The sequence below is a fragment of the Oncorhynchus mykiss genome, chromosome 5 (assembly GCF_013265735.2).
Source record: "Oncorhynchus mykiss isolate Arlee chromosome 5, USDA_OmykA_1.1, whole genome shotgun sequence".
Lineage (NCBI taxonomy): Eukaryota > Metazoa > Chordata > Actinopteri > Salmoniformes > Salmonidae > Oncorhynchus > Oncorhynchus mykiss.
Genome location: NC_048569.1, coordinates 98415682 through 98443010, shown reverse-complemented (window position 1 = coordinate 98443010; position 27329 = coordinate 98415682). Strand labels below are relative to the sequence as shown.

The 27329-nt window shown below is 43.9% G+C and overlaps 1 protein-coding gene across 1 annotated transcript in view; it reads right to left on the bottom strand.

The window, feature by feature from the left end:
- Positions 1-745: 745 nt before the first annotated feature.
- oca2 (oculocutaneous albinism II) overlaps positions 746-27329 on the bottom strand; it is a 165584-nt gene continuing 139000 nt past the window's right edge. Inside the window, exons 21-24 of the mRNA XM_036978983.1 lie at positions 25371-25475; positions 23633-23726; positions 19534-19627; positions 746-1722 (exon numbers count right to left, since the gene is read on the bottom strand). Of these exons, the coding sequence (XP_036834878.1) occupies positions 1635-1722; positions 19534-19627; positions 23633-23726; positions 25371-25475 (381 nt within the window). The 3' untranslated portion in view covers positions 746-1634. The remainder of the gene's footprint in view (positions 1723-19533; positions 19628-23632; positions 23727-25370; positions 25476-27329) is intronic.

Here is a 27329-nt window from a genome sequence, read left to right as displayed (position 1 = left end):
AGTCAGGCAACTACACACAACCTTTTAATAGGCCACAGAAACATCCCTTTTATTGGGTATCAGGGGCATGATGATGAATCCATATAATCTATCTGAGCTATAGGATTCAGATTTTTGAGTACCAAAGAAATGCCATGAAAAATCTAAATATTTTAATAATATACCCATATAAGCAGAAGCACCATGGAGAGCCCTGTGGATCTAAAGAGCACCATGGAGAGCCCTGTGGATCTAAAGAGCACCATGGAGAGCCCTGTGGATCTAAAGAGCACCATGGAGAGCCCTGTGGATCTAAAGAGCACCATGGAGAGCCCTGTGGATCTAAAGAGCACCATGGAGAGCCCTGTGGATCTAAAGAGCCTAATGGAGAGCCCTGCTGATCTAAAGAGCACCATGGAGAGCCCTGCTGATCTAAAGAGCACCATGGAGAGCCCTGCTGATCTAAAGAGCACTCTGGAGAGCCCTGCTGATCTAAAGAGCACCATGGAGAGCCCTGCTGATCTAAAGTGCACCATGGAGAGCCCTGCTGATCTAAAGTGCACCATGGAGAGCCCTGTGGATCTAAACAGCACCGTGAAGAGCCCTGTTGATCTAAAGAGCACCGTGGAGAGCCCTGTAGATCTAAAGAGCACCATGGAGAGTCCTGCTAATCTAAAGAGCACCATGGAGAGCCCTGCTAATCTAAAGAGCACCATGGAGAGCCCTGCTGATCTAAAGAGCACCATGGAGAGCCCTGTGGATCTGAAGAGCACTCTGGTGAGCCCTGTGGATCTAAAGAGCACCGTGGAGAGCCCTGTAGATCTAAAGAGCACCATGGAGAGCCCTGCTGATCTAAAGAGCACCATGGAGAGCCCTGTGGATCTAAAGAGCACTCTGGAGAGCCCTGTGGATCTAAAGAGCACCGTGGAGAGCCCTGCTGATCTAAAGAGCACTGTGGAGAGCCCTGCTGATCTAAAGTGCACCATGGAGAGCCCTGCTGATCTAAAGAGCACCATGGAGAGCCCTGTTGATCTAAAGAGCACCGTGGAGAGCCCTGTTGATCTAAAGAGCACCATGGGGAGCCATGCAGACTCAGGCCTTGCTCCTCTGATTATTCTCAGTGTAATGAGCACTGTAGACTGAAGAGCACCATGGAGAGATAAGAGAGGGCTGTAAAATGAAGAGCACCATGGAGAGAGAAGAGAGGGCTGTAGAATGAAGAGCACCATGGAGAGATAAGAGAGGGCTGTAGACTGAAGAGCACCATGGAGAGATAAGAGAGGGCTGTAGACTGAAGAGCACCCTGGAGAGATAAGAGAGGGCTGTAGAGAAGAGCACCATTGAGAAATCTCTAGACTGAGGCCATGTAGTGTAGATTATAATTAATTCACTTGGTTTAGCTTGTTTTCCTCATGTTGCAACACATCGCTGTTGTTGTACTGCTGTTGTAGGCTAACTACTGCATATTATAACTGCAATATGACTAGGTACTCGAGATGATGTCCACCACTTTCCAAATGAGCTGCAACTTTGAATCTGTGAAGGAACGATTGATCTCCATGTGGCTTTTGAGCTGCGTCCAACACTTTGAAACTCTCTGTATCTAAACACATTCACTCAAACAGTCTCTCTTTGGTAGTGCAGTGAGGAGCAGGTTAGAGGGTCCAGCCCAGTCCGATGATTGTGGCCAGCAGGTAGCACATCCCTATGGTACAGGTCATTAGCATCATGGGGAAGCCTAGCCTGGAAACAACAAGAAACACAACAACACATTGTCAACATACTGTACCATGAATGACAAAACAACAACGAGCACAGACCTTATCAAGAGTGACTAGCAGACCTTATCAAGAGTGACTAGCAGACCTGATCTAGAGCGACTAGCAGACCTTATCTAGAGCGACTAGCAGACCTTATCTAGAGCGACTAGCAGACCTTATCAAGAGTGACTAGCAGACCTGATCTAGAGCGACTAGCAGACCTTATCTAGAGCGACTAGCAGACCTTATCTAGAGTGACTAGCAGACCTTATCAAGAGTGACTAGCAGACCTGATCTAGAGCGACTAGCAGACCTTATCTAGAGCGACTAGCAGACCTTATCTAGAGCGACTAGCAGACCTTATCTAGAGTGACTAGCAGACCTGATCTAGAGCGACTAGCAGACCTTATCTAGAGCGACTAGCAGACCTTATCTAGAGTGACTAGCAGACCTTATCTAGAGCGACTAGTAGACCTGATCTAGAGCGACTAGCAGACCTTATCTAGAGTGACTAGCAGACCTGATCTAGAGCGACTAGCAGACCTTATCTAGAGCGACTAGCAGACCTTATCTAGAGTGACTAGCAGACCTTATCTAGAGCGACTAGTAGACCTGATCTAGAGCGACTAGCAGACCTGATCAAGAGCGACTAGCAGACCTGATCAAGAGCGACTAGCAGACCTGATCTAGAGCGACTAGTAGACCTTATCTAGAGCGACTAGCAGACCTTATCTAGAGTGACTAGCAGACCTTATCTAAAAGGGACTAGCAGTCAGTACTTTACCAAACACATATCACATTCATTGAAGGTACTGTAGACCCGTCTTTGAACTGATATCAGCAATCCCAATATCTACACTTTATTCCCTGTCTTTATTGTGAATTCTGATTGTAGCACCATTCTGAGACTTTATTGGGAATTCTGATTGTAGCACCATTCTGAGTCTTTATTGTGAATTCTGAATGTAGCACCAGGGCCTTACACGGTTGCTGCCAAATACACTGAGTGGACAAAACATTATGACCAGGTGAATCCAGACGAAAGCTGTGATCCCTTATTGAAGCCACTTGTTAAATCCATTTGAATCATTGTAGATGAAGGGGAGGAGACAGGTTAAAGAAGGGACATGGATTGTGTCATTCAGAGGGTGAGTGGGCAAGACAAAAGATTCATATTTATACCCCTTCACTCTTTCAATGTGTTGTAACATTACAGCCTTATTTCTAAAATTGGTATAAAAAAAAAAGTTTTGCCTCAGTCTACACACAGTACCCCTTAATGACAAAGCAAAAACAGGTTTTTAGAAATGTATACAAAAATAAAATAACGAAATATTACATTTACGTAAGTATTCAGACCCTTTACTTAGTACTTTGTTGAAGCATCTTTGGCAGCGATTACAGCCCTGATTCTTCTTCGGTATGACGCTACAAACTTGCATTTGGGGACTTTCTCCCATTTTTCTCTGCAGATCCTCTCAAGCTCTGACATGGTTGGATGGGGAGCGTCGCTGCACAGCTATTTTCAGGTCATCGGCAAAGATGTTAGATCGGGTTCAAGTCCGGGTTCTGATGCACCAGAGGGGACTGCTGACGTTTTAGGTGCTCCTAGCCAACTTATTTTTTTCTTATTTTGTACATAATGTAGCTGCTACCGTCTGTTATGACCGAAAATAACTTCTGGGCATCAAAACAGCGAATACTCAACTCGAACTGGAAGAATAGTTTTTCTTTAATGAGTCCGACGTGAAGGATATACGGCTTTCTTGGGATTGGTCCATATCCCAGTCATTTGCATAAAGAAAGGGGGGGGGGAGTCGGGCTGCCAGAGAATTCGTAGGCGAGTGAGTAAACTTCCAATGCCATTCGTTCTATTGGCCGACGTGGAACATTGGAAAATAAAATGGACGACCTACGATCAAGACTGCACTACCAACGGGACATTAACAAACTGTAATATTTTATGTTTCACTGACTGAACGACAACAACACAGATAATATAGAACTGGCGGGATTTTCCATGCACCGGCAGGACAGAGAAGCTGTGTCTGGTAAGACGAGGGTGTGTGTCTATTTGTCAATAACAGCGCGATCTCTAATATTAAAGAAGTCTCGAGGTACAGAGTACCTTATGATAAGCTGTAGACCACGCAATCAACTAAGAGAGTTCTGATCTATATTATTCGTAGCTGTCTATTTACCATCACAAACTGATGCTGGCACTAAGACCACACTCAACCAGCTGTATAAGGCCATATGTAATCAAGAAAACACTCATTTCTACTAGCATGTCAAAAAAATAAAAATACTCGAGACCACCTTTTTTTCCCCACACACAGAGATGTATAAAGCTCTCTCTTGCCCTCCATTTGGCAAATCTGACCATAATTCCTGCTGATTCCTGCGTACAAGCAAAAACTAAAGCAGGAAGTATCAGTGACTCGCTCAATATGGGAGTGGTCAGATGACGCGGATGCTAAGCTACAGGACTGTTTTGTACAGACTGGAATATGTTCCGCGATGACATTGAGGAGTATAACACCTCAGTCATCGGCTTCATCAATAAGTACATTGATGACGTCGTCCCCACAGTGACCGTACGCACATATCCCAACCAGAAGCCATGGATTACTGGCAACATCCGCATCGAGCAAAAGGCTAGAGTTGCTGCTTTCAAGGAGCGGGACACTAATCCGGAAGCTTATGAGAAATCCTGCTATGCCCTCTGACGAACCATCAAACAGGCAAAGTGTCAATAGAGAACTAAGATTGAATCCTATTATACCGGCTCTGACACCAACGAGTAATCTAACCTAACAATTCCACAACAACTACCTAATACACACAAGTGTAAAGGGATAAAGAATATGTACATAAAGATATATGAATGAGTGATGGTACAGAGCGGCATAGGCAAGATGCAGTAGATGGAATCGAGTACAGTATATACATATGAGATGAGTAATGTAGGGTATGTAAACAAAAAAGTGGCATTGTTTAAAGTGGCTAGTGATACATGTATTACATAAAGATGGCAAGATGCAGTAGATGGTATAGAGTACAGTATATACATATGAGATGAGTAATGTAGGGTAAGTAAACCTTATATTAAGTGGCATTATTTAAAGTGGCTAGGGATATTTATTTTTTTACATATATTTCCATTATTAAAGTGTCTGGAGTTGAGTCAGTATGTTGGCAGCCACTCAATGTTAGTGGTGGCTGTTTAACAGTCTGATGGCCTTGAGATAGAAGCTGTTTTTCAGTCTCTCCGTCCCTGCTTTGATGCATCTGTACTAGAGATTGACCGATTATGATTTTTCAACGCCGATACCGATTATTGGAGGACCAAAAACGCCGATACCGATTAATCGGCCTAATTCTTTTTTAATGATGACAATTACAACAATACTGAATGAACACTTATTTTAACTTAATATAATACATCAATAAAATCTATTTAGCCTCAAGTAAATAATGAAACATGTTCAATTTGGTTTAAATAATGCAAAAACAACGTGTTGGAGAAGAAAGTAAAAGTGCAATATGTGCTATCTAAGAAAGATAACGTTTCAGTTCCTTGCTCAGAACATGAGAACATATGAAAGCTGGTGGTTCCTTTTAACATGAGTCATCAATATTCCCAGGTAAGAAGTTTTAGGTTGTAGTTATTATAGGAATTCTAGGACTATTTCCCTCTATACCATTTGTATTTCATTAAAAAACTTCTTGATACTACCCATCCCGCATGAGGGAGCGTAATCATAGCCTCAAACTAATTAGCATAACGCAGCGGACATAAATCTTCCTAGAAAATGTTCCTATTCATGAAAATCACAAATTAAATATATTGAGACACAGCTTAGCCTTTTGTCAATCACACTGTCATCTCAGATTTTTTAAATATGCTTTACAGCCAACGCTAGACAAGCATTTGTGTAAGTTTATCATGGCATAATGCTATGCTTGGCTCTGCTAGCAGCAGGCAACATTTTCACGAAAATAAGAAAAGCAACCAAATTAAATCATTTACCTTTGAAGAACTTCGGATGTTTTCACTCAGGAGACTCCTAGTTAGATAGCAAATGTTCCTTTTTTCCAAAAAACATTATTTTTGTAGGCGAAATAGCTCCGTTTGTTCTTCACGTTTGGCTGAGAAATCGACCGGAAAATGCAGTCACTACAACAAACTTTTTTCCAAATTAGCTCCATAATATCGACAGAAACATGGCAAACGTTGTTTAGAATCAATCCTCAAGGTGTTTTTCACATATATATTCGATAATATATCCGTCGGGACAATTGGTTTCTCATAAGAAGCGATTGGAAAAATGGCTACTTGTGTACTTTACGCAAGATTTTCTGCGGGAGCCATCATGTGACCACTTGCTAAATGTGGTCCCTTACGGCTATTCTTCAACATAAATGTGTAAAAAGACGTCACAATGCTGTAAACACCTTGGGGAATACGCTCATTCGTAGCTCATTCACAGCCATATAAGGAGTCATTGGCATGAGGCGGTTTAGAAAAATGCGGCATTTCCTGATTGGATCTTTATCTGGGTTTCGCCTGTAACATCAGTTCTGTTGCACTCACAGACAATATCTTTGCAGTTTTGGAAACGTCAGAGTGTTTTCTATCCAAAGCTGTCAATTATATGCATAGTCGAGCATCTTGTCGTGACAAAATATCCTGTTTAAAACGGGAACGTTTTTTATCCAAAAATGAAAATACTGCCCCCTAGTTATAAAAGGTTAACCTTTCACTATTGGATGTTCTTATAAGCACTTTAGAATTGCCAGTGTAACAGTATAGCTTCCGTCCCTCTCTTCGCTCCCCCGTGGGCTTGAACCAGCAACACAACAGCAACAACAGCCACCATCGAAGCAGCGTTACACATGCAGAGCAAGGGGAACAACTACTACAAGGCTCAGAGCGAGTGACGTTTGAAACGCTATTAGCGCACGCTAACTAACTAGCCATTTCACTTCGGTTATACCAGCCTCATCTCGGGAGTTGATAGGCTTGAAGTCATGAACAGCGCAATGCTTGATGCACAACGAAGAGCTGCTGGCAAAATGCACGAAAGGGCTGTTTGAATGAATGTTTACGTGCCTGCTTCTACCTACCACCTCTCAGTCAGATACTTAGATACTTGTATGCTCAGTCAGATTATATGCAACACAGGACACGCTAGATAATATCTAGTAATATCATCAACCATGTGTAGTTAACTAGTGATTATGATTGATTGTTTTTTTATAAGATAAGTTTAATGCTAGCTAGCAACTTACCTTGTCTTACTGCATTCGCGTAACAGGCAGTCTCCTTGTGGAGTGCAACGAGAGAGAGGCAGGTCATTATTGCTTTGGACTAGTTAACTGTAAGGTTGCAAGAATGGATCCCCCGAGCTGACAAGGTGAAAATCTGTCGTTCTGCCCCTGAATGAGGCAGTTAACCCACCGTTCCTAGGCCGTCATTGAAAATAAGAATGTGTTCTTAACTGACTTGCCTAGTTAAATAAAGGTATACAAAAAAATATATATATATTTTTTTTTAAATAAAATCGGCCCCCAAAAATACAAATTTCCGGTTGTTATGAAAACTTGAAATCGCCCCTAATTAATCGGCCATTCTGATTAATCGGTCGACCTCTACTTGTTACTGCTAAATATGTAAGAGAATGACAGTACATAGTGGCAGAATGAATTACCCTACTAGGTCTACTGTAAGATTTAGGGTTAGTCTACACCAGGGCTATTCAACTCTGACCCTACCAGGTCTACTGTAAGAGTTAGGGTTAGTCTACACCAGGGCAATTCAACTCTGACCCTAACAGGTCTACTGTAAGAGTTAGGGTGAGTCTACACCAGGGCTATTCAACTATGACTCTACCAGGTCTACTGGTTAGTTTAGACCAGGGCTATTCAACTCTGACTCTACCAGGTCTACTGTAAGAGTTAGGGTTAGTCTAGACCAGGGCTATTCAACTCTGACCCTACCAGGTCTACTGGTTCATCTACACCAGGGCTATTCAACTCTGACCCTACCAGGTCTACTGTAAGAGTTAGGGTTAGTCTAGACCAGGGGTATTCAACTCTGACCCTACAAGGTCTACTGTAAGAGGTAGGGTGAGTCTAGACCAGGGGTATTCAACTCTGACCCTACCAGGTCTACTGGTTAGTCTACACCAGGGCTATTCAACTCTGACCCTACCAGGTCTACTGTAAGAGTTAGGGTTAGTCTACACCAGGGCTATTCAACTCTGCTTTTCTGTTCTACCTGATAATTAATTGCACCCACCTGGTGTCCCAGGTCTAAATCAGTCCCTGATTAGAGGGGAATCACCCACCTGGTGTCCCAGGTCTAAATCAGTCCCTGATTAGAGGGGAATCACCCACCTGGTGTCCCAGGTCTAAATCAGTCCCTGATTAGAGGGGAATCACCCACCTGGTGTCCCAGGTCTAAATCAGTGCTTGTTTAGAGGGGAATCACCCACCTGGTGTCCCAGGCCTAAATCAGTCCCTGTTTAGAGGGGAATAACCCACCTGGTGTACCAGGTCTAAATCAGTCCCTGATTAGAGGGGAATCACCCACCTGGTGTCCCAGGTCTAAATCAGTCCCTGATTAGAGGGGAATCACCCACCTGGTGTCCCAGGTCTAAATCAGTCCCTGATTAGAGGGGAATCACCCACCTGGTGTCCCAGGTCTAAATCAGTCCCTGATTAGAGGGGAATCACCCACCTGGTGTCCCAGTTCTAAATCAGTCCCTGTTTAGAGGGGAATCACCCACCTGGTGTCCCAGGTCTAAATCAGTGCTTGTTTAGAGGGGAATCACCCACCTGGTGTCCCAGGCCTAAATTTTTTTTTATTTTATTTTTTATTTCACCTTTATTTAACCAGGTAGGCTAGTTGAGAACAAGTTCTCATTTGCAACTGCGACCTGGCCAAGATAAGGCATAGCAGTGTGAACAGACAACACAGAGTTACACATGGAGTAAACAATTAACAAGTCAATAACACAGTAGAAAAAAGGGGAGTCTATATATACATTGTGTGCAAAAGGCATGAGAAGGTAGGCAAATAATTACAATTATGCAGATTAACACTGGAGTGATAAATGATCAGATGGTTATGTACAGGTAGAGATTGGTGTGCAAAAGAGCAGAAAAATAAAAATAAATAAATAAAAACAGTATGGGGATGAGGTAGGTGAAAATGGGTGGGCTATTTACCAATAGACTATGTACAGCTGCAGCGATCGGTTAGCTGCTCGGATAGCAGATGTTTGAAGTTGGTGAGGGAGATAAAAGTCTCCAACTTCAGCGATTTTTGCAATTCGTTCCAGTCACAGGCAGCAGAGAACTGGAACGAAAGGCGGCCAAATGAGGTGTTGGCTTTAGGGATGATCAGTGAGATACACCTGCTGGAGCGCGTGCTACGGATGGGTGTTGCCATCGTAACCAGTGAACTGAGATAAGGCGGAGCTTTACCTAGCATGGACTTGTAGATGACCTGGAGCCAGTGGGTCTGGCGACGAATATGTAGCGAGGGCCAGCCGACTAGAGCATACAAGTCGCAGTGGTGGGTGGTATAAGGTGCTTTAGTGACAAAACGGATGGCACTGTGATAAACTGCATCCAGTTTGCTGAGTAGAGTGTTGGAAGCAATTTTGTAGATGACGTCGCCGAAGTCGAGGATCGGTAGGATAGTCAGTTTTACTAGGGTAAGTTTGGCGGCGTGAGTGAAGGAGGCTTTGTTGCGGAATAGAAAGCCGACTCTTGATTTGATTTTCGATTGGAGATGTTTGATATGGGTCTGGAAGGAGAGTTTAGAGTCTAGCCAGACACCTAGGTACTTATAGATGTCCACATATTCAAGGTCGGAACCATCCAGGGTGGTGATGCTGGTCAGGCGTGCGGGTGCAGGCAGCGAACGGTTGAAAAGCATGCATTTGGTTTTACTAGCGTTTAAGAGCAGTTGGAGGCCACGGAAGGAGTGCTGTATGGCATTGAAGCTCGTTTGGAGGTTAGATAGCACAGTGTCCAAGGACGGGCCGGAAGTATATAGAATGGTGTCGTCTGCGTAGAGGTGGATCAGGGAATCGCCCGCAGCATGAGAAACATCATTGATATATACAGAGAAAAGAGTCGGCCCGAGAATTGAACCCTGTGGCACCCCCATAGAGACTGCCAGAGGACCGGACAGCATGCCCTCCGATTTGACACACTGAACTCTGTCTGCAAAGTAATTGGTGAACCAGGCAAGGCAGTCATCCGAAAAACCGAGGCTACTGAGTCTGCCGATAAGAATACGGTGATTGACAGAGTCGAAAGCCTTGGCAAGGTCTATGAAGACGGCTGCACAGTACTGTCTTTTATCGATGGCGGTTATGATATCGTTTAGTACCTTGAGCGTGGCTGAGGTACACCCGTGACCGGCTCGGAAACCAGATTGCACAGCGGAGAAGGTACGGTGGGATTCAAGATGGTCAGTGACCTGTTTGTTGACTTGGCTTTCGAAGACCTTAGATAGGCAGGGCAGGATGGATATAGGTCTGTAACAGTTTGGGTCCAGGGTGTCGCCCCCTTTGAAGAGGGGGATGACTGCGGCAGCTTTCCAATCCTTGGGGATCTCAGACGATATGAAAGAGAGGTTGAACAGGCTGGTAATAGGGGTTGCGACAATGGCGGCGGATAGTTTCAGGAATAGAGGGTCCAGATTGTCCAGCCCAGCTGATTTGTACGGGTCCAGGTTTTGCAGCTCTTTCAGGACATCTGCTATCTGGATTTGGGTAAAGGAGAACCTGGAGAGGCTTGGGCGAGTAGCTGCGGGGGGGGGGGGAGCTGTTGTCCGAGGTTGGAGTAGCCAGGCGGAAGGCATGGCCAGCCGTTGAGAAATGCTTGTTGAAGTTTTCGATAATCATGGATTTATCGGTGGTGACCATGTTACCTAGTCTCAGTGCAGTGGGCAGCTGGGAGGAGGTGCTCTTGTTCTCCATGGACTTCACAGTGTCCCAGAACTTTTTGGAGTTGGAGCTACAGGATGCAAACTTCTGCCTGAAGAAGTTGGCTTTAGCTTTCCTGACTGACTGTGTGTATTGGTTCCTGACTTCCCTGAACAGTTGCATATCGCGGGGACTATTCGATGTTAGCGCAGTCCGCCACAGGATGTTTTTGTGCTGGTCGAGGGCAATCAGGTCTGGAGTGAACCAGGGGCTATATCTGTTCTTAGTTCTGCATTTTTTGAACGGAGCATGCTTATCTAAAATGGTGAGGAAGTTACTTTTAAAGAAAGACCAGGCATCCTCAACTGACGGGATGAGGTCAATGTCCTTCCAGGATACCCGGGCCAGGTCGATTAGAAAGGCCTGCTCACAGAAGTGTTTTAGGGAGCGTTTGACAGTGATGAGGGGTGGTCGTTTGACTGCGGCTCCGTAGCGGATACAGGCAATGAGGCAGTGATCGCTGAGATCCTGGTTGTAGACAGCGGAGGTGTATTTGGAGGGCCAGTTGGTCAGGATGACGTCAATGAGGGTGCCCTTGTTTACAGAGTTAGGGTTGTACCTGGTGGGTTCCTTGATGATTTGAGTGAGATTGAGGGCATCTAGCTTAGATTGTAGGACTGCCGGGGTGTTAAGCATATCCCAGTTTAGGTCACCTAACAGAACAAACTCTGAAGCTAGATGGGGGGCGATCAATTCACAAATGGTGTCCAGGGCACAGCTGGGAGCTGAGGGGGGTCGGTAGCAGGCGGCAACAGTGAGAGACTTATTTCTGGAGAGAGTAATTTTCAAAATTAGTAGTTCGAACTGTTTGGGTATGGACCTGGAGAGTATGACATTACTTTGCAGGCTATCTCTGCAGTAGACTGCAACTCCTCCCCCTTTGGCAGTTCTATCTTGACGGAAGATGTTATAGTTGGGTATGGAAATCTCAGAATTTTTGGTGGCCTTCCTGAGCCAGGATTCAGACACGGCAAGGACATCAGGGTTAGCAGAGTGTGCTAGAGCAGTGAGTAAGACACACTTAGGGAGGAGGCTTCTGATGTTGACATGCATGAAACCAAGTCCCTGTTTAGAGGGGAATCCCCCACCTGGTGTCCCAGGTCTAAATCAGTCCCTGATTAGAGGGGAATCACCCACCTGGTGTCCCAGGTCTAAATCAGTCCCTGATTAGAGGGGAATCACACAGCAGTGGAACTGGAGGTCCAGAGGTCAGTTTGAAGGTCCTATGGACACATGGTGGCTTGGTGGGCCAGACTGAGCCACCACAGCAACAATATTTGTTACCTGTTGTCACAAGAAAAGGGCAACCAGTGAAGAACAAACAACATTGTAAAAACAACCTACACTGCGTGTCCAAAATGTGGAAACCTGCTCGACGAACATCTCATTCCGAAATCATGGATATTAATATGGAGTTGGTCCCCCCCTTTGCTGTTACAACAGCCTCCACTCTTCTGGGAAGGCTTTCCACTAGACTGTGGAACATTGCTGCTATAACAGCCTCCACTCTTCTGGGAAGGCTTTCCACTAGATGTAGGAACATTGCTGCTATAACAGCCTCCACTCTTCTGGGAAGGATTTCCACTAGATTTTGGAACATTGCTGCTATACCAGCCTCCACTCTTCTGGGAAGGCTTTCCACTAGATGTTGGAACATTGCTGCTATAACAGCCTCCACTCTTCTGGGAAGGCTTTCCACTAGATGTTGGAACATTGCTGCTATAACAGCCTCCACTCTTCTGGGATGTGTTCCACTAGATGTTGGAACATTGCTGCTATAACAGCCTCCACTCTTCTGGGATGTGTTCCACTAGATGTTGGAACATTGCTGCTACAACAACCTCCACTCTTCTGGGAAGGCTTTCCACTAAATGTTCAAACATTGCTGCGGGGACTTGTTTCCATTTAGTCACAAGGTGAGTTTGGCCACTGATGTTGGGCGATTAGGCCTGGCTTGTAGTCAGCGTTCCAATTCATCACAATGGTGTTTGATGGGGTCGAGGTCAAGGTTCTGTGAAGGCCATTCAAGTTCTTCACACTGATCTTGACAACCCATTTCTGTATGGACCTTGCTTTGTGCACGGGGGCATTGTCATTCTGAAACAGGAAAGGGCCCCAAACTGTTGCCACAAAGTTGAAAGCACAGAATCGTCTAGAATGTCATTGTATGCTGTAGAGGTAAGATTTCACTTCACTGAAACTAAGAGGCCCGAACCATGAAAAACAACCCCAGACCAACTTTACAGTTGGCACTATGCATTGGAGCCGGTAGCGTTCTCCTGGCATCATCAGACTGCCAGATGGTGAAGAGTGATTCATCACTGCAGAGAACACGTTTCCACTGCTCCAGAGTCCAATGGCAGCGAGCTTTACACCACTCCAGCCAACGCTTGGCATTGTGCATGGTGATCTTAGACTTGTGTGCGGCTGCTCGGCCACGGAAACCCATTTCATGAAGTTCCCGATGAACGGCTCTTGTGCTGACGTTGCTTCCAGAGGCAGTTTGGAACCCGGTAGTGAGTGTTGCAACACGAAGACGGCCAATTTTATACACGCTTCATCACTCAGTGGTCCTGTTCTGTGAGCTTGTACGGCCTACCACTTCGCGGCTGAGCCGTTGTTGCTCCTAGAAGGCCATTCTACTGAGCTCTAAAGGAAGGCCATTCTACTGAGCTCTAAAGGAAGGACCATTCTACTGAGCTCTAAAGGAAGGCCAATCTACTGAGCTCTAAAGGAAGGTCATTCTAATGAGCTCTAAAGGGAGGTCATTCTAATGAGCTCTAAAGGAAGGTCATTCTAATGAGCTCTAAAGGGAGGTCATTCTACTGAGCTCTAAAGGAAGGCCATTCTACTGAGCTCTAAAGGCAGGCCATTATACTGCCAATGTTTGTCTGTGGAGATTGTATACATCTGGGTTTGGCTGAAATAGCCGAATCCACATACTGTATAGATGGTGTATACTAATCACATACTGTATAGATGGAGTATACTAATCACATACTGTATAGATGGAGTATACTAATCACATACTGTATAGATGGAGTATACTAATCACATACTGTATAGATGGAGTATACTAATCAGTTTATTTCTTTTCCCTTTCATACTATTTAACACATCTTTGAAATGTCTATATTCTCTTCAAACGTGTAATGTTTTCCGTTCATTTCTGATTGTTTATTTCCCTTGTTTATTTAACTTTTGTTTGTCTATTTCACTTGCTTTGGCAATGTAAACATGTTTCCGATGCCAAAAAAGAGACAACAGAGAGAGAGAGAGAGAGAGTTAGAGACAAAGAGAGAGAGAGGGGTAGAGGGAGAGAGAGAGAGAGAGAGACAGAGAGAGAGACCGAGAGAGGGAGAGGGGTAGAGGGAGAGAGAGAGGGAGAGAGAGAGAGACAGAGAGAGACAGAGAGAGAGAGAGGGGTAGAGGGAGAGAGAGAGACCGAGAGAGAGAGAGAGAGAGAGAGAGAGAGAGAGACAGAGAGAGGGAGACAGAGAGAGACAGACAGAGAAAGAGAGAGACAGAGAGACAGAGAGAGAGACAGAGAGAGAGACAGAGAGAGAGACAGAGAGACAGAGAGAGAGACAGAGAGACAGAGAGAGAGAGACCGAGAGAGAGACAGACAGAGAGACAGAGAGAGAGACAGAGAGAGAGACAGAGAGAGTGCAAATGGGAGAGTGAGAGAGGGGGGGGGGGGGGGGGGGGGCATACAACAAGAGAGCTCTCCAGACACCCGTATTGCTCAAAGCAAGATCTCTGTGTTTCAGTTCGGAATACACCTGTGTTGGAACCTGATCCAGATGGACCTGTGCCGTAGAACTATCCCATAGCCAGTCTGCAGTGCCAGTCTGGTCAGCTTGCCCAGGTGGGCCACATGTAATTACATGGACTCTTCTTACGCCAGTGAGACAGAGCAGGGATCCAAGCCATGATGCAACACTAACACAACGCTACTTAACACCGTAGCTATGAATACAATGAAGGAGAAACTGGGTCAATATTCATTCCCGTGCACTATATGAATGGTCTGTTCAATCAAACTCAGGACCCACAGCACTGCTGTCCTGTCTGTATGCCTGTCTGTCTGTTACACTTTCTGATGAGTAGACATTACAACTAAACACAGCTGGCAAATGTTATACTAGTCTGTGTCAGTAGCCTGTTTCAGTATGTCAGTAGCCCGTGTCGGTAGTCCGTGTCTATGGCCTGTGTCAGTAGCCTGTTTCAGTATGTCAGTAGCCCGTGTCGGTAGTCCGTGTCTATGGCCTGTGTCAGTAGCCTGTTTCAGTATGTCAGTAGCCCGTGTCGGTAGTCCGTGTCTATGGCCTGTGTCAGTTACCTGTTTCAGTATGTCAGTAGCCCGTGTCGGTAGTCCGTGTCAGTAGTCTGTGTCTATAGCCTGTGTCGGTAGACCGTGTCAGTAGCCTGTGTCAGTAGTCTGTGTCAGTAGCCTGTGTCAGTAGTCTGTGTCGGTAGACCGTGTCAGTAGCCTGTGTCAGTAGTCTGTGTCTATAGCCTGTGTCAGTAGTCTGTGTCTATAGCCTGTGTCAGTAGCCCGTGTCTATAGCCTGTGTCGGTAGTCAGTGTCAGTAGCCTGTGTCAGTATGTTAAGTACATGTTACTGAAGAGCTCCCCTGTGTCAGTAGCCTGTGTCAGTAGCCTGTGTCAGTATGTTAAGTACATGTTACTGAAGAGCTCCCCTGTGTCAGTGTGTTAAGTATGTTAAGTACAGCTCCCCTGTGTTATGGGTATAGAACTAAAGCGTCATTGTGAGTTTCATGTGATCACACCGTTAGAGACAAAAGTCTACATTTCTAATGACAATCTACGGAGCTGTCACTACCCAGCAAACTGCCAACATTCCCAGAACATTAGCTAAGATTCCCATGAAGTTATATTTAAAGGTTGGAACTTTAAAGTTTGGCCTTTCTAGGGAGTTTTTCCTAGCCACCGTGCTTCTACACCTGCATTGCTTGCTGTTTGGGGTTTTAGGCTGGGTTTCTGTACAGCACTTTGAGATATCAGCTGATGTACGAAGGGCTATATAAATAAATTTGATTTGATTTGATTTGATTTGGAACGTTCTCCTAACATCTGTAGCAGTCATCACAGAACATTCCCCAAACGTTGTCATTACGTTTCCAGGTGATGTTAATGACACAACGTACCAGTAACGTTTTTAAGTCCATACACAATGTGCAATAAAAGGGGATCTGAGAAAACAGTACAGGAACGTTCCGCTAACGTTGATGGAGATGTTAAAAAACACCCATAACAACAAGCAGGGAAGATTCCCACAATGCTCTCACAAAGTTATAGCGTTGACGTTATGACATGATTGTTCCAATAACGTTCCCTAACGTTCCAATAACGTTCCCTAAACATTGTTCATCAATCATGTACGGATTCAATTAAAGCTCGAATCCTTAATTGAAACCTTTACAAAGCGGTCACCATGCCTGTGTTTTGGAGGGATGGGGCTGAAGAAATGTTACCACTGTCTTATTCATAACGCTATGGAACGTTCATGATATCAAGATTATAGTTTTCAACATTTTTTTAAGCATGTTTTGAGGCTAAATAGTGTTTGTTTACATTTACATTGTTTACAAACATTGGAGTAAAACAAGCTCCTATTTTGGGTTCTGATGGGGTACAGCAGTTGAAATAAGATCATGAGGCATTTATAAGTTACATTCTTCAAGAAACAATGTAGTTTAAAAATATATAAATGTATATAATGAATTTATAAGTCCAAAAATGGATGTAACAACTACTGATTCCAACTTTAAATTGGTTCTGAGAAAACGTGACTGGAATGTTCCACACATTAATAGAGATGTCAGCTGAGACACCGACCTAGGCATGGGATCTTCATTTGCCCAGTTTCTCACAGCAGGAACAGAATCGTGCAGCATCGTGAAATATGCATGACTACGTGGGTTATAAAAAGTGGACATTTTGTATGGGTTGATACATTTTTCGTTAGGACCAATCAATTCTGACATGTTAAAAAAAGTGGAAAATTACAAGCCTTTTTAAACCTTGAATACAATACAAATTCATTTCCTGCATAATGCAGGATGGTGCCTAACCTGGTCTGTCAGAGGACACATCATAAAAACACAGGTCATCCCTAGAGACAGGAAGAGACTAAACTCTCTTAACATTATAGGCCGAGGTCACCTTTAGACAGGTGCGTCACTTTCTGCTGAGCCATGTTCTTTTACCCAGGATGCACAGCAGGACAGGACAAAGGCCAGAGAAGAAAGTGCTTACGCAATGACACGGCCAGGAGGAGGAGAGGAGCGGTGTCTCTCTCCTGTCTGTATCCTTGTGTAAACTCTATTTCCTGTCTCTCTCTCCTGTCTGTATCATTGTGTAAGCTCTACTTCCTGTGGCCTCTCTCCTGTCTGTATCATTGTGTAAGCTCTACTTCCTGTAGTTTCTCTCCTGTCTGTATCATTGTGTAAGCTCTATTTCCTGTGGCCTCTCTCCTGTCTGTATCATTGTGTAAGCTCTACTTCCTGTGGCCTCTCTCCTGTCTGTATCATTGTGTAAGCTCTACTTCCTGTGGCCTCTCTCCTGTCTGTATCCTTGTGTAAGCTCTACTGTATTTCCTGACCCAAGACCAGCTCAGTTAATCCCTACCATTGTGACAATGAGTCGTCATAATGCTGCATTAAATGTACATTATCATAGGAACGTTGGCACATAGGGACGTTGGCACATAGGGACGTTGCTCTTTCATGCCGTCCCTAGGAGGGGTGCGTCACTTGAATGGGTTGAGTGAGTCACTGACGTGATCTTCCCGTCTGGGTGGCGCCCAGACAGTCAGCCTGGTCGTGCTGCTGCTCCAGTTTCAACTGTTCTGCCTCCAGTTTCAACTGTTCTGCCTGTTCTGCCTGTGGCTATGGAACCCTGACCTGTTCACCGGACGTGCTACCTGTCCCAGACCTGCTGTTTTCAACTCTCTAGAGACAGCAGGAGTGGTAGAGATACTCTTAATGATCGGCTATGAAAAGCCAACTGACACTTACTCCTGAGGTGCTGACCTGTTGCACCCTCGACAACCACTGTGATTATTATTATTTGACCATGTTCTGTTATAATCTCCACCCGGGACAGCCAGAAGAGGACTGGCCACCCCACATAGCCTGGTTCCTCTCTAGTTTTCTTCCTAGGTTTTGGCCTTTCTAGGGAGTGGCCTTTCTAGCCACTGTGCTTCTACACCTGCATTGCTTGCTGTTTGGGGTTTTAGGCTGGGTTTCTGTACAGCACTTTTAAATATCAACTGATGTAACAAGGGCTATATAAATAATTTTGATTTGACTGATGTCTTGAGATTATGCTTCAATATATTCACATAATTTCCCCACCTCATGATACCATCTATTTTGTGAAGTGCACCAGTACCTCCTACAGCAAAGCCCCCGCACAACATGATGCTGCCACCCCCGTGCTTCACAGTTGGGATGGTGTTCTTCAGCTTGCAAGCCTCCCCCTTTTTCCTCAAAACATAACGATGGTCATTATGGCCAAACAGTTCTATTTTTGTTTCATCAGACCAGAGGGCATTCCTCCAAAAAGTACGATATTTGTCCCTATGTGCAGTTACAAACCGTAGTCTGCGGTTTTTATGGCGGTTTTGGAGCAGTGGCTTCTTCCTTGTTGAGCGGCCTTTCAGGTTATGTCGATATAGGGCTCGTTTTACTGTGGATATAGATGCTTTTGTACCTGTTTCCTCCAGCATCTTCATAAGGTCCTTTGCTGTTGTTCTGGGATTGAATTGCACTTTTCGCACCAAAGTACGTTCATCTCTAGGAGACAGAACACGTCTCCTTCCTCAGCGGTATGACGGCTGTGTGGTCCCATGGTGTTTATACTTGCATACTTTTGTTTGTACAGATCAACGTGATGCCTTCGGGCGTTTGGAAATTGCTCCCAATGATGAACCAGACTTGGAGGTCTACATTTTTCTTTCTGAGGTCTTAACTGATTGCTTTTGATTTTCCCATGATATCAAGCAAAGAGGCACTGAGTTTGAAGGTAGGCCTTGAAATACATCCTCAGGTACAGCTCCAATTGACTCAAATGAGGTCAATTAGCCTATCAGAAGCTTCTAAAGCCATGACATAATTTTCTGGAATTCTCCAAGCTGTTTAAAGGCACAGTCAACTTAGTGTATGTAAACTTCTGACCCACTGGAATTGTGATACAGTGAATTATAAGTGAAATAATCTGTCTGTAATCCATTTTTGGAAAAAATACTTGTGTCAGGCACAAAGTAGATGTCTTAACCGACTTGCCAAAACTATAGTTTGTTAATAAGAATTTTGTGGTGTTGTTGAAAAACAAGTTTTAATGACTCCAACATAAGTGTATGTAAACTTCTGACTTCAACTGTATGTGTTATTTATTTACGCCCCCTGCTATAATGTGGATAAAGGGTTACTTGTCTAACATAATCCAGGTAGAAGCAGGAATTCCCCAGGGTAGCTGTTTAGGCCCCTTTCTTTTTTCAATCTGTACTAACGACATGCCACTGGCTTTGAGTAAACAAACTCCCAGAGACAATCTACTATCAATTATATCAACTATCAATGAGACAATCTACATAAAAAGAAAGCCTCGTTAGAGCATGGATAAATTAGGCTTTGTGGTGCTCATATGAATTTTCCTTTATCAACTTCAGACCTGTCTACTTGTAACTTAAAACATGGTTTTTGTGTTTAATATGATCACAGAAAATACTGTGTGTGGTTTTACAGAGGAACACCAACCTGAAGAATTCCATGAAGGAGAAGCCGTAGCCATGTTGTTCAGCGATGCCTGCACACACCACATTGGCCGACGCACCAATCAATGTTCCGTTTCCTACGGAAACAACAAACAGTGAAATGTTCAATACATGGACATAGTAGACAAACGGGCGTATTGTTTATTCTACTGTGAACAACAATCTTGTTTTCTGTTCCTGTGGATTACTCAAATTGATGGCGCCAACTAAAGGGACTATTTGGGGCATAAGGATTTTATTTAACAAAACAAAACTACATGTTATAGCTGGAACCGTTTGGATGACAAATCAGAGGAAGATTTTCAAAAAGTAAGTGAATATTTAATCATTATATGTGAATTCATGAAACCTGTGCCTGTTGGAAAATAATTTGTGGGGCGCCGCCCTCAATCAATCACATGACATGTTTTCGCTGTAAACCGGACAGTGCAAATTAACAAGAAGGTAGGATTTCAGCCGATATAAGACACAGATGTACATAAATGTTTCAAATCCATAATATTTATGATTATTTTATTTGAATAGCGCGCCCTCCAGTTTCACCGGAAGTTGTCGCGCTAGCGGGAGCCCTAAGTTAACTGTTTTAAATCGTGTGGTAATACGGGTTATGTGCTCATGTCACCTCACAAGTTTTAAAATTAGATTTATAAAGTTGTGAACGTGTCAGTCTCACTTCCTCTGTAATCAAAAAACAGACTTGACCAATTCAACATTTGTGAACCACAGTATTTTATACAAACAAATGTCCTGATTGCTATTCTAAAGGAAGAGTTTCATTTATTTATTTTTTATTATACATTTTGGCAAATTGACATGAATGAAAAACATATCTTGTGAAAGATCGATTACTGGCTGGTGAAAAGACAGACATGATTTTGTTTGAAATATATTTTGATTTTAGAGAGACAAATAATAATAATAAATAATAAATTTTGTGGCAAAATGTTATAATAATATATCCACCCCAAACAACAGAACACCAATAGAAATAGTATCCCAATTGGGTTTTAAATAGTTACATGTAAAAATGATACATAAATAAATATTAAAATAATCCATTTGTTTCAACTGTATTGTGCAAATATCACATTTATCGTATCCAGAGGGTGAACAACATATGTAATGTGTGTTTTATTATTTACATTTTCATTTTACACGTTTAAGCAACTTTTCAAACAATTTTATGGGGGTTGACATTTTTTGTGTTAGGAAAAATTAAGAGCAGATTTTTGAGGTTGATTATACACTTTAGGGAAGGATTTAAAAAAGAATAACGACATTGAAAGTGTGACGCAATTATTTTGCCGGTCAAGGATGAATTGATTCTTATTGTTGGAATGACTTATGTTTGCAGGCTAATATTGAAATATGGTCTCAGAGCATTTCGTATTATTCTGCACGTAAATCCGAGACACTCCATTTCGTATGATATGATATGATATGTTAAGACTTCCCAATGATGTGGCTATCGTTAGCTAGGTGGCTAACGCTGACGTTAGAGAGCTGGCTAATGTTAGCTAGGCTAGCGGTTAGGGATTAAAGTCCTCAGCTACAATAAATGGGGCCTTAGGATTTGCAGTTTCCAGTTTGCACAAAGTCCAGTGTAGTTCCTTGAGAGCCGTCTTGAAGTAGAATATACATACACAGTTGTGACTATAACCAAAGAGAATTCTCTTGGGAGGTAATACGGTCAGCATTTGATTGTGAGGTTTTCCAGGTCAGGTGAACAAAAGGACTTCCTGTATGTTATTACAATTACACAATAAGTAGATAATCATGAAACATACACCTTTGCCTTTCTTCTTCCCGGAGAGTTCTTTATTCCTGTCTGCGCAATGAACTGAGAACCCAGCTGGCTGTATGGATGGGGACAGTATATTCGGAGAGAGCCTTGATTTCGTAAGTATGTTACCGTCCCTGATGTCTCTCTGGAAGGAGATCCTCACCCTGAGCTGGTCTACTTTATTGTCCAGAGACTGAAAGTTAGCGAGTAATATACTCGGAAGCTGTGGACGGTGTGCACGCCTCCTGAGTCGGACCATAAGTCCACTCCGAATACCTCTTCACAGTCGGTGTCTTGGAACAGCCCGTAGGATAACTTAAATCGCCTTGGGGGGTACCAACAAAGGATCCAATTCAGGAAAGTCGTATTTCTGGTTGAAATGCTGGTAAGTTATCGTTGCTTTGATATCCAAAAGTTATTTCCGTCTGTATGTAAATAACGCAAAGAAAAGTTCTGGGCTAATAATATCAGAAATAACACAAAATAAAATAAAAAAATACTGCAAAGTTGCTCAGGAGCAGAATGACCTTTCTTTGGAGGGTCTCTTCTGCCACACATCAAAATGGCTCCTCACCTCTACCCAGTGGAACATGCATATCAGTTATATCTCGTTTTAAAGCCCGTTTGCCTGTCTGGTCTGCAATTTCATTCCTTTCCACACCTGAATGGGCTGGGACCCAGCAGAATCTCACTACTACACGCAGTAGGTCAATCCTATTAGATTTGCCATTAGACAACGGACAGGGAATCTGAGCACTACTACAATTCTGAAAGGTTGAGTGTCCTCCACCCACTGGAGGGCAACTACTAATCGCCAACAGTTCAACTGAGTATGCTGACAGTTCATCTGTTATTCTTCTACATACACAACATGACCAAAAGTATGTGGACACCTGCTCGTCCAACATCTCATTCCAAACTCATGGGCATTAACATGGTTTTGCCCCCCCCCCCTTTACTGATAAAAAGCCTCCACTATTCTGGGAAGACTTTCCACTAGATGTTAGGACATTGTTACGGGAATTGCATCTATTCAGCCACAAGAGCATTAGTGAGGTCGGGGACTGATGTTGGGTGATTAGGCCTGGCTCACAGTCAACATTTTAATTAATCTCAAAGGTGTTCGATGGGGTTGAGGTCAGGGCTCTGTGCATGCCAGTCAAGTTCTTGCACACCGATCTCGACAAACCATTTCTGTATGAATCTTGCTTTGTCCATGAGGGCATTGTCATGTTGAAACGGGAAATGGCCTTCCTCAAACGGAGTTTGAATGTTATCTAGAATGTCATTGTAGTGAAGGGAAAGGGGGATACCTAGTCAGTTGCACAACTGAATGCGTCTTCTGCATTTAAGGATGTGCCTTAATCGACATCCACGTCTTCGGCGCCCGGAAACAGTGGGTTAGCTGCCTTACTCAGGGGCAGAATGACAGATTTCTACCTTGTCAGCTCTGGGATCCAATCCAGCAAACGTTCAGTTACTATGCTGTAGCCCGAACCATGAAAAAACAGCCACAGACCATTATTCCTCCTCCACCAAACTTTACAGCGGGCACTATGCATTCGGGTAGGTAACGTTGTTCAGGCATACGCCAAACCCAGATTTGTCTGTCGGACTGCCAGATGTTGAATTGTGATTCATCACTCCATAGAAAGCATTTCCACTCCTCCAGAGTCCAATGGCGGCGAGCTTTACACCATTCTAGCCGACGCTTGGGTGCGGCTGCTCGGCCATGGAAACCCATTTTATGAAGTTCCAGACTAACAGTTCTTGTACTGACGTTGCTTCCAGAGGCAGTTTGGAACTCGTAGTGAGTGTTGCAACTGAGGACAGATGGTCCCATTCTGTGAGCTTGTGTGGCCTACCACTTCGCGACTGCACCGTTGTTGCTCCTAGACATTTCCACATCACAATAAAAGCAGTTATAGTTTACCGAGGCGGCTCTAGCAGGGCAGAGATTTAGCGAACTGACTTGTTGAAAAGGTGTTATTCTATGACAGTACCACGTTGAAAGTCACTGAGCTCTTCAGTAAGGCCGTTCTGCTGCCAATGTTTATCTTTGGAGATTGAATGGATGTCTGCTCTATTTTATACAACTGTCAGCAAAGCTGAATCCACTAATTCGAAGAGGTGTCCACACATATATATATATATATATAAAGTATCTCCACATCAAATTCAGGAATGTAAACACCTGCTCCACTATCTGGATCCCAGATTGGCTTTGATTGGGCAAAGATGAGTGGTTCCGTCAGTCCATCTATCTGTCTGTCGGTCCGGCTGTCTGTCTGTAACTCACCTCCCAGACAGGCTCCCATGGCCAGTGCAAAGATAAGGGGTTTGATAGGCAGGTTGACGTCTGCATCTTGACTCAGGTTGATGAGGACAGGGATCTGGAGAAAAACAAACAGGGAAGTCAGGAAGTATAGAAACAACCAATCATACCGGAGATGGTTGGTCACATGATCTGGTGAAAGACAAACAGGGAAGTCAGGAAGTATAGAAACAACCAATCATACAGCAGTTGGTTGGTCACATGATCTGAAGAAAGACAAACAGGGAGGTCAGGAAGCATAGAAACAACCAATCATGCAGGACTGGTCATGGAATTTGTGCTGTATGTATTTAAACCCTGTTGTTGTGTTTCTTGGCAGCTACCCACAGAAAGTTGTGCAACCCAGAGGCATGGCAGATCCTTGTTGCTTAAAGCTTATGGTTGAAATGCTTGGTGAGAGCGAATGGAGTTTGTGCTGTGCGTTTGAGCTGTATTTGAATACAGAAATTAAGATGGACACCTGCCTTCTGGGCTGCATTAGCCTTGTCTTTTTACCTAACATTTCACTCCTTGCCAATCCTGTCATTTGCCAAAGAATTACCTTTTTTTTCCATCTTCAAAATGTGAAAATAGCCTCTTAAAGAAGAAGTTACAGGTCTGTGAGAGCCAGAAATCTTGCTTGTTTGTAGGTGACCAAATACTTATTTTCCACCATAATTTGCAAATAAATTCATTAAAAATCCTACAATGTGATTTTCTGGATTTTTTTTCGCCCATTTTGTCTGTCATAGTTGAAGTGTACCTATGATGAAAATTACAGGCCTCTCATCTTTTTAAGTGGGAGAACTTGCACAATTGGTGGCTGACTAAATCCTTTTTGCCCCACTGTAAGTCTCCAACTTCAGCTATGGGGTGACCAGGGGCTAAGGCTTAAGAGGGTGTGAACGATGCTGAATGGGTGGGGCTAAGGTTTAAGAGGGTGTGAACTATGCTGAATGGGTGGGGCTAAGGCTTAAGTGGGTGTGAACGATGCTGAATGGGTGGGGCTAAGGCTTAAGAGGGTGTGAACGATGCTGAATGGGTGTGATGAAAGAAGTGTAAAAACTTAACCAAAACTTTTCAAGGGCCATTTTCTCAAAAGTGGGGTTACACATTTCTCAACTTTCAAAGCAGCATTACTTTCCTATTGTGCTTCCAACTGCGATGTATGACAGACCATGTTGAACCTGTGTCTGTACTTCTATCCAATGTCTAAAACATCATTTCAAATGTTGGAACATAAGAACGAAAAGAGATGGGGGTTAGATATGCATTGTTCTTTAAAAGGCCACACGTTGCCAAATACCTCTAATTTCATGTCATATAGCACCGGCTCCAACCCAACTGCCAACACCATTAAGCAAACTCCAGGCGGTGTTTGGCCACGCCCACCAGCTTTGTAAATGTTCCTGTGTGCAAATGTGTTTGTTGTTTGTGTGTGTGTGTGCGTGTGTGTGTGTGTGTGTGTGCATGCGTGTGCGTGCGTGCGTGTGTGTGTGTGTGTGTGTTTGTTGTGTGTGTGTGTGTGTGTGTGTGTGTGTGTGTGTGTGGCTACATGTGACAGAGTATGGAAGCGTTTCATGCACTCTGTTCACTGTGTGCCTCCCCTCCCTGTGGCAGACAGTGTGGCAGACAGTGAGGCAGACAGTGTGGCAGACAGTGTGGCAGACAGTGTGGCAGACAGTGAGGCAGACAGTGTGGCAGGCCGTGTGCAGCCTCTTACCATGGTGGCGGTGAAGGGGATGTTGTCGATGAGGGAGGAGGCCAAAGCTGAGACCCACATGACCAGGATGATGGCCATGGCCAAACGCTGCTCTTCTGGCACGGCCTGGTGAGGAGATAACGAGAGACAGACACCTCAGGCTCAGTCACTGGGTTGACAAGCCAAACACACACACCTGCGTAACACACACACCTGCATAACACACACATCCTATCCGAAGCTTTTAAAGCCATGACATAATTTTCTGGAATTTTCCAAGATATATATGTATATATATCTGTCCTGTGTATAATATATATCTGACCTGTGTATAATAATATGTATATATATCTGACCTGTGTATATATATATATATGTATATATATCTGACCTGTGTTTATATATATATATATATGACCTGTGTGTATATATATATATCTGACCTGTGTATATATATGTATATATATATATATATATATATATATATATAAATACACTGCTCAAAAAAATAAAGGGAACACTAAAATAACACATCCTAGATCTGAATGAATGAAATATTCTTATTAAATACTTCTTTCTTTACATAGTTGAATGTGCTGACAACAAAATCACACAAAAATGATCAATGGAAATCAAATTTATCAACCCATGGAGGTCTGGATTTGGAGTCACACTCAAAATTCAAGTGGAAAACCACACTACAGGCTGATCCAACTTTGATGTAATGTCCTTAAAACAAGTCAAAATGAGGCTCAGTAGTGTGTGTGTCCTCCACGTGCCTGTATGACCTCCCTACAACGGAGCATGCTCCTGATGAGGTGGCGGATGGTCTCCTGAGGGATCTCCTCCCAGACCTGGACTAAAGCATCTGCCAACTCCTGGACAGTCTGTGGTGCATGGATGGATGGAGCGAGACATGATGTCCCAGATGTGCTCAATTGGATTCAGGTCTGGGGAACGGGCGAGCCAGTCCATAGCATCAATGCCTTCCTCTTGCAGGAACTGCTGACACACTCCAGCCACATGAGGTCTAGCATTGTCTTGCATTAGGAGGAACCAAGGGCCAACCGCACCAGCATATGGTCTCACAAGGGGTCTGAGGATCTCATCTCGGTACCTAATGGCAGTCAGGCTACCTCTGGTGAGCACATGGAGGGCTGTGCGGCCCCCCAAAGAAATGCCACCCCACACCATGACTGACCCACCGCCAAACCGGTCATGCTGGAGGATGTTGCAGGCAGCAGAACATTCTCCACGGCGTCTCTAGTCTGTCACATGTGCTCAGTGTGAACCTGCTTTCATCTGTGAAGAGCACAGGGCGCCAGTGGCGAATTTGCCAATCTTGGTGTTCTCTGGCAAATGAAAAACATCCTGCACGGTGTTGGGCTGTAAGCACAACCCCCACCTGTGGACGTCAGGTCCTCATACCTCATGGAGTCTGTTTCTGACCGTTTGAGCAGACACATGCACATTTTTCTCATTTTGTCTGTCATAGTTGAAGTGTACCTATGATGAAAATTACAGGCCTCTCTCATATTTTTAAGTGGGAGAACTTGCACAATTGGTGGCTGACTAAATACTTTTTTGCCCCACTGTATATATATATATATTGACCTGTGTGTATATATATATATATTTGACCTATAGAAAATGTGTGGGCAGAACTGAAAAAGTGTGTGCGAGCAAGGAGGCTTACAAACCTGACTCAGTTACACCAGCTCTGTAAGGAGGAATGGGCCAAAATTCACCCAACTTATTGTGGGAATCTTGTGGAAGGCTACCCAAAACGTTTGACCCAAGTTAATACATTTAAAGCCATTGCTAGCACATATGAATTGAGTGTATGTAAACTTCTGACCCACTGGGAATGTGATGACAAATAAAATCTGAAATCATTCTCTCTACTATTATTCTGACGTTTCACATTCTTAAAATAAAGGTGTGATCCTAAATGACCAAAGGCAGGGAATTTTTACTAGG